We start from the raw sequence: 19,335 nt of genomic DNA on the forward strand, positions 1-19,335 counted from the left end.
AAGGAAGGAAGGAAAAGAAGACACAAAGTAAGGAAGGAAGGAAGGATGGAAGGAAGGAAAAGAGGGAAGGAAGTAAGGAAAAGAAGACACGAAGTAAGGAAGGAAGGAAGGATGGAAGGAAGCAAAAGAGGGAAGGAAGTAAGGAAAAGAAGACACGAAGGAAGGGAGGAAGGAAGGATGGAAGGAAGCAAAAGAGGGAAGGAAGTAAGGAAAAGAAGACACGAAGTAAGGAAGGAAGGAAGGATGGAAGGAAGCAAAAGAGGGAAGGAAGTAAGGAAAAGAAGACACGAAGTAAGGAAGGAAGGAAGGATGGAAGGAAGCAAAAGAGGGAAGGAAGTAAGGAAAAGAAGACACGAAGTAAGGAAGGAAGGAAGGATGGAAGGAAGGAAAAGAGGGAAGGAAGTAAGGAAAAGAAGACACGAAGTAAGGAAGGAAGGAAGGATGGAAGGAAGCAAAAGAGGGAAGGAAGTAAGGAAAAGAAGACACGAAGTAAGGAAGGAAGGAAGGATGGAAGGAAGCAAAAGAGGGAAGGAAGTAAGGAAAAGAAGACACGAAGTAAGGAAGGAAGGAAGGATGGAAGGAAGCAAAAGAGGGAAGGAAGTAAGGAAAAGAAGACACGAAGGAAGGGAGGAAGGAAGGATGGAAGGAAGCAAAAGAGGGAAGGAAGTAAGGAAAAGAAGACACGAAGGAAGGGAGGAAAGAATAAAGGAAGGACAGATTGAATGAATGAATGAATGAATGAATGAAGGAATTAAGGAAGGAAGGAAGGAAGGAAGGAATAAAGCAGCCATAAATAATAGAGTATGAAATGTTGAGCTGCAGAAGAAGTGAAGGTAGAATATGAACAGGATGGAGAGAGTTCAGATGGTTCAACTTGATCCCTTTAAAATGTGAGTTAGATGAATAATTAACTAAGGAAGGAAGGAAGGAAGGTAGGAAGGAAGGAAGGAAGGAATAAAGGAAGGAAGGAAGTAAAGGAGACAGGAAAGAGGGAAGGAAGAATGGAAAAGAAGACACGAAGACTCCTCATCTTAACCCTTTTATTGTCCTTAGGTCAAGGAAGGAAGGAAGGAAGGAAAGGAGTAAGGAAGGGAGGAAGAAATGAGGAAGGGAGGAAGGAATGAAGGAAAGGAGGAAGGAAGGAATGAGTAAAAGGAAGGACGGAATGAAGGAAAGAAGGAAGGAAGGAAGGAAGGAAGGAAGAAATGGGAAAGGGTGGAAGGAAAGGATGAATGAATGAATGAATGAAGGAAGGAAGGAAGGAAGGAAGGAAGGAAAGCAGGGAGGATTGAATGAATGAAGAAAGGAAGGAAGGAAGAAAGGAAGGAAGGAAGGAAAGAAAGGAGAAAGGAAGAAAGAAGGAATGAGTAAAAGGAAGGAAGGAAGGAAAGGAGGATGGAAGGAATGAGTAAAAGGGAGGAAGGAAGGGAGAAAGGAAGGAAAGGAGGGAGGAAGGAAGGAAAGTAGGAAAGGAAGAAAGGAAGGAATGAGTAAAAGGAAAGAAGGAAGGAAGGAAGGAAGGAAGGAGGGAAGGAAGGAAAGGAGTAAGGAAGGAAGGAAGGAGACACTGAGTGAATAGTACAGCCTGTGTAGTGACAGAAGGAAGGAAAGGAGTAAGGAAGGAAGGAAGGAGACACTGAGTGAATAGTACAGACTGTGTAGTGACAGAAGGAAGGAAAGGAGTAAGGAAGGAAGGAAGGAGACACTGAGTGAATAGTACAGCCTGTGTAGTGACAGAAGGAAGGAAAGGAGTAAGGAAGGAAGGAAGGAGACACTGAGTGAATAGTACAGACTGTGTAGTGACAGAAGGAAGGAAAGGAGTAAGGAAGGAAGGAAGGAGACACTGAGTGAATAGTACAGACTGTGTAGTGACAGAAGGAAGGAAAGGAGTAAGGAAGGAAGGAAGGAAGAAGGAGACACTGAGTGAATAGTACAGACTGTGTAGTGACAGAAGGAAGGAAAGGAGTAAGGAAGGAAGGAAGGAAGGAAGGAGACACTGAGTGAATAGTACAGACTGTGTAGGAAGCCACACCATAATGGTTTTTACTACCAGAGAGTTTTATTTGTATAGCCACAAGTATAAATCACAAGTTAGCCTCAGGAGGCTTTACAGTAATATAATATCATCTGTCATCAGACGCTCCGTTAAAATAAGGAAGAAAAAGTCCCTTTCAAAATAAAATACGGAGAAAAAAATGAGAGAAAATTCAGAATATAGAAGAAAATAATAGTTTGGGTTTGAATGTTTCCCCCTGAGCTCAGTCTGACAGGCATCAGATCAACAAGGGCCTCAAACAGAGGGAGGAAGGAAGGAAGGAAGGAAGGGAGGAAGGAAGGAAGGGAGGGAGGGAGGAAGGGAGGGAGGAAGGAATGGAGGACGGAAGGAAGGAAGGAAAGAAAGATATGAAAGTTGGAAAGATGACAGGAAGGGAAGATGAAAGGAAGGAAGGAAGGAAGGATGGAAGAAAGGGAGAAAATGGGAAATAAAGAAAGTAAAAAAGAAAAAAGAAAGAAAGAAAGGACATAAGACAGAAAGGAAGGAAGGAAGGAAGGTAGGTAGAAAGGATGGAAGGAAGGAAGGTAGGTAGCTAGGTAGGAAGGAAGAAAGGAAGGAAGGAAAAGAAGGGAGAAAGTGGGAAAGAAAGAAAAGAAAGAAAGGACATAACACAGAAAGGAAGGAAGGAAGGAAGGAAGGAAGGAAGGAAGGTAGGTAGGTAGGTAGCTAGGTAGGAAGGAAGGAAGGAAGGAAGGAAGGAAGGAAGGAAGGAGTGAAGAAAATAAAGGAAGGTTGGAAAGATGACAGGAAGGGAAGATGAAAGGAAGGAAGGAAGGAAAGAAGGAAAAGAAGGGAGAAAGTGGGAAGAAAGAAAGTAAGAAAGAAAGGACATAACACAGAAAGGAAGGAAGGAAGGAAGGAAGGAAGGTAGGTAGGTAGGTAGGTAGGTAGGAAGGAAGGAAGGAAGGAAGAAAGGAAGGAAGGAAGGAAGGAAAGTGGGCCAGATTGGACTCCTCAGCGGCCCACAGGCCTCATGTTTGACCCCTCTGGATTAGTGTGTCACATGTCTCACTCATTATGAGTTATTTATTATTTTTTACATTTTTAAAAAACACTTTAAAAATGTTTAAAAAGAATAGAGCTGAACACTTCAAATAAAACTAAATAAATCTAAACAAATGATAAAAGAAAAAGTGAACCAATCAGCCTGCGAGACTAAACTCAGGGACACGAAGCTCTGAGCTCATGAACGCGCCCAGTCGAGCAACTACCACACACGTGAACGCGCCCAGCTGACTCCAAACAGCAGCTGTGTGTGTGTGTCGGGGCTGTCCTCGCGCCGCCTGTCTCCTTAGCAACACTCATTCATTCATTTCTTCCTCTCACCTGTTTGAGTTTGAACTCGTTAATAACCAGCAACACTTAACCCCGCCCACCTGCTCTCCCTGTCCAGGTGGGCTCGATTTCATCATCATCTTCTCTGGGTTTTTTCTAGTAACGTGCGACGTGGGTGGGATCAGGTGAGGCGGAAGTGAAGGCAACAGTGAAGACAGCCGCGCGCAGCTCACCTGTCTGCAGGTAAACATCCAGAGCAGAGGAGGAAAAGAAGAAAAAGAGAGAAAAGTAAGTTTATAAGAAGTGAAGATATCTGCTGCCTTTATGTTGGTTACTGTTCTGTGGTTCTGTTGTGTTTGGGTTCCAGTTCCACAGGTTCTAACAGAACATGGTTCACAGGCTCTGAAACTGTAGAAATCTCCCTTTTTAAGAAGCTGCTGTATGTTTCAGTCTCATAGAGAACAGATTTTTACTGAGAAAACTACCTGGAAAACCTGAAGAACCAGAATATGGACTTCAGTCAGAAGGTGGGGTTCTCTAACGGGTTCTCTAACAGGTTCTGGAGGTGCTGTAGTCGGGTTTTAGTTCAGGCTTGTTCGGTCATTTAGGATTTAATCATCAATTAGGAGGTTTTAGTTCAATTTGGAGAGGTTCTAGGTCTCTATTAGGTGTTATGAGGAGGGGTTTTTGTTTCTTAGTCAGGTTCTGTTGGGCTTTAGGTCGGTTCTAGTCATATTTGAGGTGTTATGGAGTTTATGTTGGTCTTTGGGAAGATTCTCCGAAGAGGTTCTAGCGGTCTGTCAGGATCTAATCATCAATTAGGAGGTTTTAGTTTAATTTGGAGAGGTTCAAGGCCTCTTTTAGGTGTTATGAGGAGGTTCTAGCTGTCCTCAGTGAGGTTTTGTTGGGCTTTAGGTAGGTTCTAGTCATATTTGAGGTGTTATGAGGAGGGGGTTTTGTTCTTCAGTCAGGTTCTGTTGGTCATTGGGTGGGTTCTAGGTCTCTTTTAGGTGTTATGAGGAGGGGGTTTTTGTTCTGAGGAGATTCCAGCTGTCTTCAGTGAGGTTCTGTTGGGCTTTAGGTGGGTTCTAGTCATATTTGAGTTGATATCTAGGTTAGAGGTTCTAGTGGTCTTTCAGCATCTAATTATCAAAGAGGAGGTTTTAGTGTAGTTAGTTTATTTGGTTCTAGGCAGAGGTTCTAGGCCTCTGTCAGGTGTTATGAGGGTTTGTTTGGTCTGTGAGGAGGTTCTAGCTGTCTTCAGTGAGGTTCTGTTGGTCATTGGGTGGGTTCTAGCCATATTTTAGGTGTTATTAGGGCTGGGCAATATATCGATATCATGATATGAGACTAGATATTGTCTGTTTGGATATCGTAATATCCTGAAACGTCATCAGAGTTGTCTTTCGCTGGTTTTAAAGACGGAGTTTCAGGAAAAAAATCTAATTTTATAAACTTACCAGACCGTTCCATCGGTTCTGTTATTTACCTTTTACCCACTTTGTCATTATATCCACAGAACTCATCATCATTTATCAAACATTTCATAGTGTAAATATTTAGTGAAAGCATCAAGAATCATCTCTGCGTTATCGTATCGTGATACTTGATTTTGTCCATATCGCCCAGCTCTAGGGGGTCCTAGTGGTATTTCAGGATCTAATCATCGATGAGGAGGTTTTGGTTGTCTTTGGGAGTTTCCAGTCAACCTTAAGCAGATTCTTTCGGTCCTTTTATGATCTAACCAGTGAGGAATTTGTAAAATTTGGGAATGTTGTAGTCAAAACAGAGGAGGTTTCTCGTCTTCTCTGAGGGGGATTTTAGTGATCGTTTAGATTATATTCAAAATTGTGGTTTCTTGTGGGTTCTATTTGTCTTTGAGTGGGTTCAAGTTGTCTTTGAGTGGGTTCTATTTGTCTTTGAGTGGGTTCAAGTTGTCTTTGAGTGGGTTCTATTTGTCTTTGAGTGGGCTCTAGTTGTCTTTGAGTGGGCTCTAGTTGTCTTTGAGTGGGCTCTAGTTGTCTTTGAGTGGGTTCTATTTGTCTTTGAGTGGGTTCAAGTTGTCTTTGAGTGGGTTCAAGTTGTCTTTGAGGAGGTTCTAATTGTCTTTGAGGAGGTTCTAGTTGTCTTTGAGTGGGTTCTAGTTGTCTTTGAGTGGGCTCTAGTTGTCTTTGAGTGGGTTAAAGTTGTCTTTGAGTGGGTTCTAGTTGTCTTTGAGTGGGTTCTGGTTGTCTTTGAGTGGGTTCTAGTTGTCTTTGAGTGGGTTCTATTTGTCTTTGAGTGGGTTCTAGTTGTCTTTGAGGAGGTTCTAGTTGTCTTTGAGTGGGTTCTGGTTGTCTTTGAGTGGGTTCTGGTTGTCTTTGAGTGGGTTCTAGTTGTCTTTGAGTGGGTTCTAGTTGTCTTTGAGTGGGTTCTAGTTGTCTTTGAGTGGGTTCTAGTTGTCTTTGAGTGGGCTCTATTTGTCTTTGAGTGGGTTCTAGTGGTCTTTGAGTGGGTTCTAGTTGTCTTTGAGTGGGTTCTAGTTGTCTTTGAGTGGGCTCTAGTTGTCTTTGAGTGGGTTCTAGTTGTCTTTGAGTGGGTTCTAGTTGTCTTTGAGTGGGTTCTAGTGGTCTTTGAGTGGGTTCTAGTTGTCTTTGAGTGGGTTCTGGTTGTCTTTGAGTGGGTTCTAGTTGTCTTTGAGTGGGTTCAAGTTGTCTTTGAGGAGGTTCTAGTTGTCTTTGAGTGGGTTCTAGTTGTCTTTGAGTGGGCTCTAGTTGTCTTTGAGTGGGTTCAAGTTGTCTTTGAGTGGGTTCTAGTTGTCTTTGAGTGGGTTCTAGTTGTCTTTGAGTGGGTTCTAGTTGTCTTTGAGTGGGTTTAGTTGTCTTTGAGTGGGTTCTGGTTGTCTTTGAGTGGGTTCTAGTTGTCTTTGAGTGGGTTCTATTTGTCTTTGAGTGGGTTCTAGTTGTCTTTGAGGAGGTTCTAGTTGTCTTTGAGTGGGTTCTGGTTGTCTTTGAGTGGGTTCTGGTTGTCTTTGAGTGGGTTCTAGTTGTCTTTGAGTGGGCTCTAGTTGTCTTTGAGTGGGTTCTAGTGGTCTTTGAGTGGGTTCTAGTGGTCTTTGAGTGGGCTCTAGTTGTCTTTGAGTGGGTTCTATTTGTCTTTGAGTGGGTTCTATTTGTCTTTGAGTGGGTTCTGGTTGTCTTTGAGTGGGTTCTAGTTGTCTTTGAGTGGGTTCTAGTGGTCTTTGAGTGGGTTCTATTTGTCTTTGAGTGGGTTCTGGTTGTCTTTGAGTGGGTTCTAGTTGTCTTTGAGTGGGTTCAAGTTGTCTTTGAGTGGGTTCTAGTCATACTTTAGGTGTTATTTGTCTATGAGCAGTTTATATTGGTTCATGAGGAGGTTCTAGTGGCCTGGTGGAGAATATAATTATAGTTATCTATGAGGATTTTAGTCTTCGAGGATGTTCTGTTGGTCTTTCGGAGTGGTGTCTTAGTATCTGGTTATCAATGAGGAGGTCTTTGTGGTTCTAGTGTTCTAGTCAGTGGGTCATCAAGAGCAGCTCAGACTCGCTAACAGCGTCTCTTCTTGACTCCTCGGATGTTTTAAACAGACATTATGAACGTCGGCCCTCCAACAGGTGATTCATACAGTAGTCCCTTAATTTAAACTCTTATACGTCAGCTGATCCTGCTGCTTAACCGGGATCAGTGTGCTGCTGACTGACGTCTGAATCCAGAGGACAGGATGAGATTATGACTGCTTGTATTTGTTTTGTATGTCTGTATAAATCTGAGGAGGTTCTCTAGAAGGAGGTTCATATCTGATCAGACTGTTTATAGTGTTTTTCCCTCCTTATGTAAATGATCTAATATATGATGGATTGCAGACTGCTGTGGTGAATCTCTGACAGCTCATTAGCGTTAACGAGCTCTCATTAGCTGTTGTTTAGCTCTGCTGGGATTGAGTTTCTCTATCAGGGCCGGTGATTGGTTAATTAGTCATTTTACAGGTAATTGGCCTGGGGGTAAAATTGTGAAACATCGTCATGGTGACAGTGATGACATCACACACGCTGCAAGTGATTCAGTGAGTGGCGGCTGCAGATTTAATCTACGTTGTAATTGGAATGAATGAAATTTAATTAAAAATGGTTTTAATGACTTTATAAACCAGTCTATCAAACTCGCCCTCCATTCATTCATCTTCAGATCTGTATCACCTTTCAATGAGCTCATCAGCTGCTTAATGACTGAGTCACAACACTGCGTCAAACAAACTGCGTGCGTTTGTACTTTAGTGACTCCACCTCCGTCAGTCTGAATATTAAAGCTTCCTCATCAGTGTGTTTACAGAAATACTGAGAACTGATCTTCTTCTTTTATCTCTACTCATGACACACGTACAGGCATTTAATCACTTCCTGTATTTGCTATTTTGATGTTTTTTTTACTACACCACATCTGTTGACACTAGAACCTCCTCCAGACCACTATAAACATTCATTAGACACTAAAAAAAAAATCCCTAGAATTCATAAAATAGATCTTTCTTAACTTCTCTCAGACAGCTTGAACTGAAAACCTCCTCCTGGACAACCAGAAACTCCTCAGCTACAAGAATATAGCAGATAAACTTAATGACCAACTGACTAGAAACTGAACAGACGGCCTAAAAGACGATAAGAACCTCCGCAAAAATCATACAGAACTCCTTATTGATCACTAGCTTGTAAGAGAACACTAAAAGCTTCTCAAAGACCAGTACAGCCTCCTTGAAAATGACCAGAACCCCTTCAAAGACCCAAATAAATGATCAGATTCTTGATTTAGACCCTATTCATACATTTAATAGAATCTAAAAGATCAATAGAACCTCCATTGGGACAATTACTGGGACTCTAGATCATCCTCAGAGATACTACAAACTAGATCCTCTTCAGTTAACCCTCTACGAAGATGATAAGTACCAAAGATTAACCTCTTTGAAGACCTCTACAGACCATAGAACCCTCTTGTGGAGGACTAGAACCTCCACTGGTACCGAACTCCTGCATTAGAAAGTAAGAAGAACACTAGAACCTCATCAATTGACACTAGAACCTCCACTGGTACCGAACTCCTGCATTAGAAAGTAAGAAGAACACTAGAACCTCATCAATTGACACTAGAACCTCCACTGGTACCGAACTCCTGCATTAGAAAGTAAGAAGAACACTAGAACCTCATCAATTGACACTAGAACCTCCACTGGTACCGAACTCCTGCATTAGAAAGTAAGAAGAACACTAGAACCTCATAAATTGACACTAGAACCTCCACTGGTACCGAACTCCTCCATTAGAAAGTAAAAGGAACACTAGAACCTCATCAATTGACACTAGAACTGGAACTCTTTAAAAGACTGAAGTACTATAATCAGATGAAAGACCACCGCAGACTCCTCAATGACAGACTGACTAGAACCTCAATAACTGTCCCATATGTGAAAAGAACAAGAACAATCACTCAAGCTTTTTACAATGATGATTAAAAGCTCCTCAAAGACGTCCACAACGCCCTCTTGTGGCTTATAAGTTCATATTGTCTTCTATGTGGAGGTTCTAACTGTCTTTTTGGTTCTAATAGTCTATGTGGAGCTCCTAATTGGCTTTTTAGATGATTATAAGGAGCCATTTCTGATGTGGATGAAGGATCGATTGGTCTTTGTGGAGGTTGTAGTGGTCTTTTTTGAGGTTTTATCATCTATTAGGAGGCTCTATCGGTCGTGCTTAAAGTATATCAAGAGATTGGAGTCATCTATGAAGAGCTCTTAAAGTTTTTTTGTCATAATTTAGGAGGTTGTAGTGGTTCCTTTTTGAGGTCTTGTCATCTATGAGGAGGGTCAAGCTGTCGTATGTGGACATCCGAGTCATCTATCAGGAGGTGTGAATGCTTTTTGTCATATTTGAGGTGGTTCTAGTGCTTTTTTTAGGCTTTGTTTGTCTATCAGGAGGTTCTAGTGCTAGTTCAGGCTCTGTTTGTCTATGAGAAGGCTCTAGTCAGATTTTCTGTGTTTCATTTGGCTGATGGTCTGACTGCTAGTGTTTCTACAGCTGTGTCAGGCTTGCTTTTAGTGCTGTCACCATGTTTCTAGTTGTAAGTTGTAGTGAATTTTCTTTTTTTAAATTTACATAAAAAGCTAAAGATTTATTCCCAGTTCATCATAAAGTTTTTTGAAGGATTCACAAACAAACAACCAAGCAGAGACTCCTTGGTGAAAAAGCTCATTCTAGGTTGAAACTATTGATCCTGTAATGCCAGCCTCCTGTATCTGCTGTCAGAGCTCCAAACGGTGACAGCAGACTCAGACCAGTCTGCCAACATACCGCCTGCTGCAGCCAGCACATTCCTAACACATGACACAACGACACACACTGGAACATCCCATCCTCAGCTGAGCTACGACACGCTAACAAAGCTCTCCTTCAGCTGCACCGATACAGCTCCACCTCGCCCTCCAGCTACAGCCAACACGACACACATCATGCATGTTACAGAACTTCACAAATGTAGCAAATAAAGTTTTCAGCCTGCGAGTTTTTACGGGCCGAGATGCCTGTCAATCACCTCAATATGCTCCTTAATTATCCTAAAGAAGAATTAACTCTAAAAAAAACCTTTCAGCAGTTTTCTGACATTTGATATACAAGAACAATTTGTCAAAAAAAAATAGTAAGAGCATTTTCAGATCGTCTTGTTTGGTTCGATGAAGCGTCACAAACTGAACAACTTCTGTCATGTATGATGAAGAAACACTTCGAATCGTCACATGTGAGAAGCTGCAGCCAGAAAATATGTGATTATATGACTCTGACAACTATAATTAAAATATCCAGGTCGAGCTGTAAACTGTAATTAAAGCTAACAATTAGTTTTATAAGTTTTTATTCTGCACATATGAAGAGTGAAGTTTATAGTTTATAGTTTATTGTATCCTTTGGATCTCCATTAGTCTTCATAGAGATGAGGACTAATCTTCCTGGGGTCCACATTCAATCAAACAATTATTACAAAAAAATATACTTAAAAAAAAAAAGCAATCATTGAGACACAAGCAGCAACGCTTCAGAGTCTGAAGTCTATGTAGAAGCTTTATAATTATAATCCTCTCCACTCACTACTGGAGCTATATGTTCCTTATTTTCTCTCTCCCTCCTTTCTTTCCTTCTTCCTCCCTCCCTTCCTCCCTTCCTTCCCTCTTTCCTCTTTCCTCAATCCCTCCTTTCCTTCTTCCTTCCCTCCCTCCTTCCTTCTTTCCTCTCTCCCTCCTTCCTTCCCTCCTCCCTCCTTCCCCCTTTCCTTCCTCCTTCCTTCTTCCTCCTTTCCTTCCTTCTTTCCTCTCTCCCTCCTTTCCTTCCTTCCTTCCTTCCCTCTTTCCTCGATCCCTCCTTTCCTTCTTCCTCCTTCCTTCTTTCCTTCCCTCCCTCCTTCCCCCTTTCCTTCCTCCTGCCTTCCTCCCTCCTTTCCTTCCTTCTTTCCTCTCTCCCTCCTTCCTTCCCTCCTTCCTTCCCTCCCTCCTTCCCCCTTTCCTTCCTCTTGCCTTCCTCCTTCCTTCCTTCTTTCCTCGATCCCTCCTTTCCTTCATTCCCTCCTTCCAGTGAGATACAGCTCTATACAGAACTGACCTTTTGAGTGCATTAAAGGTAAAGGCACGGTGAAGCTGTTTCCTGAGGCCTGTCTAGTACTATACCTACGTTTCACATTTGTCAAAGAAAAAGGTTTATGTGTAAGTCTCATTTAACCCTCCTGTTGTGTTCGAGTCAAGGAAGGAAGGAAGGGAAGGGAGGAAAGGAAAGAAGGCAGGGAGGGAGGAAGGAAAGAAGGAGAGAGAAAGGAAGGAACGACAGAAGGAAAAAATGGGGATGGAGGACGGAAGGATGGAAGGGAGGAAAGGAAATAAGGAAGGGAGGAAGGATGGATGGATGGAGGAAAGAAGTAAGTAAGGAAGGAAGGTAGAGGGGAGGGAGGAAAGAAGGTAGGAGGGAGGGAGGAAGGAAGAAAGGAAGGACGGAGGAAAGAAGTAAGGAAGGAAAGGAGGGAGGGAGGGAGGAAGGAAGGAAGGAGGGAAGGACAGAAGGAAGGAAGAAAGGGAGATGGAGGAAGGGATGAAAGAGAGAAGAAGAAAAGAAAGAAAGGAGACAGATGACAGGAAGGAAGGAAGGAAGGAAGGAAGGAAGGAAGGAAGGAAGGAAGGAACAGCCTGAATGTGAAGCTTTTCTTTTCATAATCCTAATTAGAATAATAAAGTTGACGTGTGTGTGTGTGACAGGTGTGCAGGTCTGAGGATGAATGTGTGTGTGTGTGTGTGTGACAGGTGTGCAGGTCTGAGGATGAACGTGTGTGTGTGTGTGTGTGACAGGTGTGCAGGTCTGAGGATGAATGTGTGTGTGTGTGTGTGTGTGACAGGTGTGCAGGTCTGAGGATGAACGTGTGTGTGTGTGTGTGTGTGACAGGTCTGCAGGTCTGAGGATGAATGTGTGTGTGTGTGTGTGTGTGACAGGTGTGCAGGTCTGAGGATGAATGTGTGTGTGTGTGTGTGTGTGACAGGTGTGCAGGTCTGAGGATGAATGTGTGTGTGTGTGTGTGTGTGACAGGTGTGCAGGTCTGAGGATGAACGTGTGTGTGTGTGTGTGTGTGACAGGTGTGCAGGTCTGAGGATGAATGTGTGTGTGTGTGTGTGTGTGTGTGACAGGTGTGCAGGTCTGAGGATGAATGTGTGTGTGTGTGTGTGTGACAGGTGTGCAGGTCTGAGGATGAATGTGTGTGTGTGTGTGACAGGTCTGCAGGTCTGAGGATGAATGTGTTTTCTAAGAAGCCGGTTTTGACTGATCTGTTTGTTTAATCAATAAAAGCCTCACAGTCGCTGCTCTCTGTAAAGTTTGCTCAGCTTCTGTTGGCGCTAGATGTGAATCAGATAAGACTTAACAAGGATGAGTGATGTGGTTGTTTTTACTGTATGTGTGGCTAAAGTCATCATCATCATCATCATCATCGTCATCGTCATCGTGGTGGTTTGTGTGTCTTACAGTGAGTAATCCCATCCCGTCCAATATGAAGTCGGAGGCCAAGAAAGCCGCCAAGATCCTGAGAGACTTCACGGAGATCTCCAACAGGAACGGACCCGACAAACTGATCCCCCGTAGGTTTGACCTCACCCAAGAACCACCGCAACTATTTTAATCATACCTAATGTCCTACCTAGTAAAGCCGAAAAACCTGACAAAGCACTTTCAACACCTGACAGCTTCTCATACTGATTTAAATTCATTACATTTGTATTTTTAGTGGCTCTCACTCTCAGATGAAGCTGTTTTTTCTTCCTGAATATTTGTTTTATGAATGTTTTAATCTGCAAAACCTGAAAGTCCAGATGCAGAACAGCAGCTCTCAACTACAGATCTAATAAAAACTTGTGTAGGATATGCACTAGGATACTTCATTTTGGCTCAACATCCTTCAAATTAAAATAAAAGCATTAACTTTTAATACAGTTTGCAACATTTGGATTAAATTCAGAGTCCAAAATTCACACTTTTAACACCCGGGTCACTGAGGATGAACAACTTGTTCTATCTGAAGTGTTTTGAAATTGCAAAAAAAAGCAGAATTCAAACCACAAATTCAACATAAAGTTTAGTTTATAAGGATCCTCATTAACCATTGCACAAACATCTAATACAATGCAACAAAAAAGATATAGAATAGAAAGCTTTATTGTCTTTTATATTTAACATATAATGAGATTACAGCTGCCACTCAATTTGCACTTTTTAAGACAATAAAAACAAGACATGCAGCTAAAAAAGATGACATAGTAGGAAGGTATTGCACTTAATAAAATCAATAGAATTAAATAGAAGCAGCAGTCAAGACTATTGCAAGAGATGTTAAAAGCATACAGGAAGAAAATACACTAGAGAGAATAAAAAGAAATATAAAATTACACAAATTTAGACAAAATAGTTAAATCTAGTAAAGTAAAGCTGCAGCTGATCAAAGATATTCAGTTTGTGTGTGTGTTTGTGTGTGTGTGTGTGTGTGTGTGTGTGTGTGTGTGTGTGTGTGTGTGTGTGTGTGTGTGTGTGTGTGTGTGTGTGTGTGTGTGTGTGTGTGTGTGTGTGTGTGTGTGTGTGTGTGTGTGTGTGTGTGTGTGTGTGTGTGTGTGTGTGTGTGTGTGTTGCAGCTCATGTGATAGCGAAGGCAGAAGGTCTCGCCATCATCTCCGTCATCAAGGCCGGCTTCATGATCACAGCGAGAGGAGGCAGCGGCATCGTCATCGCCCGGCTGGCCGACAGACGTAAGAACCAAAACACACCAAACACACGTTAAACCCACAGACGTAACATCCGTGACGTCACCCATTGGTTTGTGGACTGCTGCTCGGAAGCCAATAGTTTCTAATCTAGGCAGCACCATCTTGAAAATTTCAGGTGCATGCTGGGAAAAATAAAAACAGGGATTCTACTTATATTTGGTGATGAGGCGGAGCCATGGGCGGAGCGGGGAGGTTGCTATGGTTACGAGGGCTGGATCTGGAGGACATTGGTCAATCAACCTGTCAATCAGGACGTAGCCCCGCCCCTAATGCATACCCTGCTTTATCGTCACATATAAAATCAGGGAGGCCAAAATGTCCCAAATGAACATCATACTGCATTGAAGAAGGCTTTAAACTAGCGATTGAGACCATAAACACATTTTGAAAACGTTTACTGAGGTTAGAAATCAAGTGAGAAGTTGGTGAATTCTTCATTGACTTGTATAGAGACCGTCGCCCCCTGGTGGCCTTTTGATAGAATGCAGCTCTAAGTTACTTCCTGGTTGGCCTCATTTCAGAGGACCAGAACTCCCCGCCTGGTTAAAACTCTGCACTCATGGAGGTCAGAGGTCACCTGCTGTTCATGTGTTTTTTCCACTCAGTGATCTGTGGCACATTTTTTGGGTTGCCGTGGAGACAAACAGACGAATCTCCCTGCAGCGGTGGCAGCAGTCATCTGATGCTGCTGATATTATTTATACGGGCAGCAGTAGCGGCTGCAGAAGTGCATCACACGGACCATCCTGTCGCCTGCTGCTGTTTTTTACTTATTTATTTATTTTTATCTATTTATTAGAACAGCTTTTTAAAGGAGTAGTTCAACTAAATCTGAAAAAAACACCAGATTGAGTCAAATTTAACAGCAGCAAACTGTTGGGAAGTAAAAAAGAAGAAGTAGAGGAATAAAGGAAGTCAATATTCAACTCAACTGCTCTCTGAATCAATGCAAACTTTCATTATAAATCTTTATTCAACACACAAAACATTGAGACATGCACTAACACTAACACATTTTCTACAGTTTAATACATTATTTGAATTGCTGCTCTTATTCTAACCACATCTGTATTATATTTATTTATCTATCTATTGTCTGTTGCTGTTGAGATTACACAGTTTGGTTGTTCTGCTGTGCAATGACAATAAAAGCATTGACTTGAATTATGCAGGCAAAGATTAAATATCTTGATTTTTGGGAACTAAAAACTAAAAAAAGAAGAAGTAGAAAGAGAGAAATATGAAGTAAAGGAAGTCAATATTCAACTCAACTGCTCTCTGAATCAATGCAAACTTTCATTATAAGTCTTTATTCAACACACAAAACATTGAGACATACAGTTTAATACTTTAATACTACTCTAACCACATCTGTATTATATTTATCTATTCCTATAGCAACAGAGATTACATAGTTTGGTTGTACTACTGTGCAATGACAACAAAAGCATTGACTTGAATTATGCAGGCAAAGGTTAAATATGTCATTATGCATGTGTGTTGAGTCGTAAGCTCTTTATTTGTTCATATTTCTACCTCCATGGTTTTCTAGTTGATGGCGTCTTTGTGTCTTTGTGTGTTCAGGTTGGTCTGCACCTTCAGCCATTGGCATCGCCGGTCTGGGAGGAGGCTTTGAGATCGGCGTGGAGGTCAGTGCGTTTACATTTCTATATAAAAAAGCAAAAAAATAAGTAACTGCAAGGTAAATCCTGCTATGTAGAAATAGAAATGTGCATGTTTTTTTTGTTTTTTTTAAGTAGCAAGGCATGTCGAACCTCTTTTCCACCACGGGCCGTGTGTCTGCAGGTTTTTTTTTGTTTTGTTTTTTTTTTCTAACCCAACCAATCAAGAGCGAACACGTGCGCCAATCGACTGTCTGCAGAGTGACATCAGCTGATTAAATGAGTCGAGCCAGGTGTGCTCCTGTTTGGTTGGAATGAAAACCTGCAGCCACATGGCATGGAAGAGGTTCGACAAGTGTGTTTCATCTGCAGCTCTCTATTAATATTCTGAGTCTGGAATATCTTTGCATGATTTCCAATTTAAAATCTCCTTATTTATCTTCTACTGGTCCTTTTTATGCAGCTGCTCAGTTCAGCCTCTGACTCAAACAGGCCGGTTTATCTTTTAAAAACATCACTTAAGACTTTTTATATGCATGCATTTATGTGGAGTGCATAATCTCAGTCTTTCATATAGTCGTTGGGTTATTCTGTAACTATTTTAAAAAGCAGAATAACATGAGAAGTCTCAGTTCAATGAGCATGAATTCAACCAGTGGTCAAAGGTCACATGTCAGATTGCCCCTGAATGCACCACTGTACCACCTGGCAAACACACACATTTGAAAGAAGTCTCAGTTCAATGATCATGAATTCAACTTTCCATCAGGCGGTGGTCAAAGGTCACATGTCAGATTGCCCCTGAATGCACCACCGTACAACCTGGCAAAGTGAATAACTAACTAAAGTACATGTTGACCCCCCCCCCCCTCAGGTGTCAGACTTGGTGATCATCCTGAACCAACGTCGGGCCATTGAGGCGTTCACAAAAGGCGGGAACCTGACGCTGGGAGGAAACTGCACGGTCGCCGTGGGACCGTTGGGCAGGCGAGCACCTGCACTCTCACTCTGACTGTCTGACTGTCTCTTAATTGCCTCCAATCTGCGCTTTTGATGTAAATTACAGCTTTGGCTTTAATGTTTTATTCTGCCGGAGGATTTACGAGACGTTTAATGACAGCTGACGTGTTTGTGTTTTGAGGCCTGAAGCAGAAACACAAACTAAATGCTGTTAAACCTCTACAGCTGTTACAACATCAGCTTTACTGTAGAGCCTGTGATTTATGTGTGATGTTAATTTTAGAATAGGTCAGTGTTGTTTCAGTGCAGTTGGACAGGTTTTGGCGTGTGTGTGTGTGTGTGTGTGTGTGTGTGTGTGTGTGTTGGCAGGCGTGGGTGGGCGGCGCCAGGTATTTCAGTTGCAGGTGAAAAGCTGACATCAGAACGGCTGTCTGACTCTTCCTGTTAAAGAAGAAGAAGAAGAAGAAGAAGTGAGCTGCAGACACAAAGAAAATAAAGTTAACTTTCATGAACTGATCTGCAGTTTAACGTCTGCAAATGACACAACGTTTAATATTTAGCAGCGGGGAACAGCTTGAGGTATGGAGACAGAAAACAGCTGATTAAATGAGGCATTAAAAATGTAATATAAGAAGAACGTGTGGAAGATAAATAGACTTTCTCTCCTTCTTTAATGACATAAACAGCTGTTTCCAGGGTTATTAAAGTAACTCAAACTAAACTGAGCTGCCGTTTGACTTCATGTAATGACAGGCTACTACCAGCAGGGGGCAGCAGAGCACACAAGAAGAAAATGCTTAATGTGCAGTTTACGGTTTTTTAGAAAGAAGAAGAAGAATAGAATATTTAGACTCTGACCTCGCAGCAGATTAAAGCTTAAAAAGGAAAAATCCCATTAATGTGAAAGTCCAGTTTGGAAGCTCTGACTGAGAAGCAGCATCCTTTACAGCTTCTCCTTCCTTCCCTTCTTTCCTCCCTCCCTCCTTCTTTCCTTCTGTCTTTCCTCTGTCCTTCCTTCCTTCCTCCCTCCCTCCTTCTTTCCTTCCCACCTTCCCTCCTTTTTCCTTCCCTCCTTCCTCCCTTCCTTCTTTCCTTCCTTCTTCCCTTCCTCTTTTCCTTTCTCCCTCCCTCCTTCCTTCCTACCTCCTTTCCGTCCTTCTTTCCTCCCTCCTTTCCGTCCTTCTTTCCTCCCTTCCCTCCCTCCCTCCTTTCCTTCCTTTCTTCCTCCCTCCTTTCCGTCTTTCTTTCCTCCCTTCCTTCCTTCCCTCCTCCTTCCTTCCTCCTTTCCTTCCTTCCCACCTCCCTTCCTAACTAAAACTACTTCATCACTTGTTAAACTCACTAAAACTAAACTGGGTTTCAACATGATGACTATCAGAGGATCCGTGTTGGCTCCCTGAGGAACTCCTCAGTGATTTGAACTCTTTTTTTGTTTCTGTGTGTTTTTAGGAACGTTGAAGCCGACGTGGCTCTGCGCAGCACGGCCGCCGTCTTCACCTACTGCAGGTCCAGAGGTTTGTTTGCTGGGATTTCTCTGGAGGGTTCGTACCTGATCGAACGCAAAGACACCAACCGCAAGTCCGTACTCTCTCAACCCCCCAACCTCTAAACCTCTAAACCTCTCAACCCCTCAACCCCTCAACCCCTCAACCCCCCAACCTCTAAACCTCTAAACCTCTAAACCTCTAAACCTCTCAACCCCTCAACCCCTCAACCCCTCAACCCCTCAACCCCTCAACCTCTGAACCCCTGAACCCCTCAACCCCTCAACCCCTTAACCCCTCAACCCCTCAACCTCTTAACCTCTGAACCCCTCAACCTCTAAACCCCTCAACCCCTCAACCCCTCAACCTCCCAACCCCTCAACCTCTAAACCCCTCAACCCCTCAACCCCTCAACCCCTCAACCCCTCAACCCCTCAACCCCTCAACCCCTCAACCCCTCAACCTCTTAACCTCTGAACCCCTCAACCTCTAAACCCCTCAACCCCTCAACCCCTCAACCTCCCAACCCCTCAACCTCCCAACCCCTCAACCTCCCAACCCCTCAACCCCTCAACCTCTTAACCTCTGAACCCCTCAACCCCTCAACCTCTGAACCTCTCAACCTCTCAACCCCTCAACCTCTGAACCTCTCAACCTCTCAACCTCTTAACCTCTGAACCCCTCAACCTCTCAACCTCCCAACCCCTCAACCTCTCAACCTCTTAACCTCTGAACCCCTCAACCTCTAAACCCCTCAACCCCTCAACCCCTCAACCTCCCAACCACTCAACCCCTCAACCTCCCAACCCCTCAACCTCTTAACCTCTCAACCCCTCAACCCCTCAACCCCTCAACCCCTCAACCCCTCAACCTCTTAACCTCTGAACCCCTCAACCCCTCAACCCCTCAACCCCTCAACCCCTCAACCCCTCAACCCCTCAACCTCTCAACCCCTCAACCCCTCAACCCCTCAACCTCTTAACCTCTGAACCCCTCAACCTCTCAACCTCCTAACCCCTCAACCCCTCAACCTCTTAACCTCTGAACCCCTCAACCTCTAAACCCCTCAACCCCTCAACCCCTCAACCTCCCAACCACTCAACCCCTCAACCTCTGAACCCCTCAACCTCCCAACCCCTCAACCTCTTAACCTCTCAACCCCTCAACCCCTCAACCCCTCAACCCCTCAACCCCTCAACCTCTTAACCTCTGAACCCCTCAACCCCTCAACCCCTCAACCTCTAAACCCCTCAACCCCTCAACCTCTCAACCCCTCAACCCCTCAACCTCTAAACCCCTCAACCCCTCAACCCCTGAACCTCTCAACCCCTCAACCCCTCAACCTCTCAACCCCTCAACCCCTGAACCCCTCAACCCCTCAACCCCTCAACCCCTCAACCTCTAAGCCTTCCCTCCCTCCTACTTTCCTTCCTTCCTTCTTTCTTTCCTCTGTCCGTCCTTCCTTCTTTCCTTCCTTTCTCCCTCCCTCCCTCCCTCCCTCCCTCCCTCCCTCCCTTGCTTCCTCCCTCTTTTCCATCCTTCTTTCCTCTGTCTGTCCTTCCTTCCTTCCTTTCTCCCTCCCTCCCTCCCTTGCTTCCTCCCTCTTTTCCGT

General features: G+C 43.4%; 1 protein-coding gene across 1 annotated transcript in view; it reads left to right on the forward strand.

Moving 5' to 3' along the window:
• Window positions 1-3,332: 3,332 nt before the first annotated feature.
• sh3yl1 (SH3 and SYLF domain containing 1) overlaps window positions 3,333-19,335 on the forward strand; it is a 20,668-nt gene continuing 4,665 nt past the window's right edge. Inside the window, exons 1-6 of the mRNA XM_053314546.1 lie at window positions 3,333-3,619; window positions 12,371-12,481; window positions 13,526-13,639; window positions 15,242-15,306; window positions 16,154-16,266; window positions 17,689-17,817. Of these exons, the coding sequence (XP_053170521.1) occupies window position 3,619; window positions 12,371-12,481; window positions 13,526-13,639; window positions 15,242-15,306; window positions 16,154-16,266; window positions 17,689-17,817 (533 nt within the window). The 5' untranslated portion in view covers window positions 3,333-3,618. The remainder of the gene's footprint in view (window positions 3,620-12,370; window positions 12,482-13,525; window positions 13,640-15,241; window positions 15,307-16,153; window positions 16,267-17,688; window positions 17,818-19,335) is intronic.

The sequence above is a fragment of the Scomber japonicus genome, chromosome 24 (assembly GCF_027409825.1).
Source record: "Scomber japonicus isolate fScoJap1 chromosome 24, fScoJap1.pri, whole genome shotgun sequence".
Lineage (NCBI taxonomy): Eukaryota > Metazoa > Chordata > Actinopteri > Scombriformes > Scombridae > Scomber > Scomber japonicus.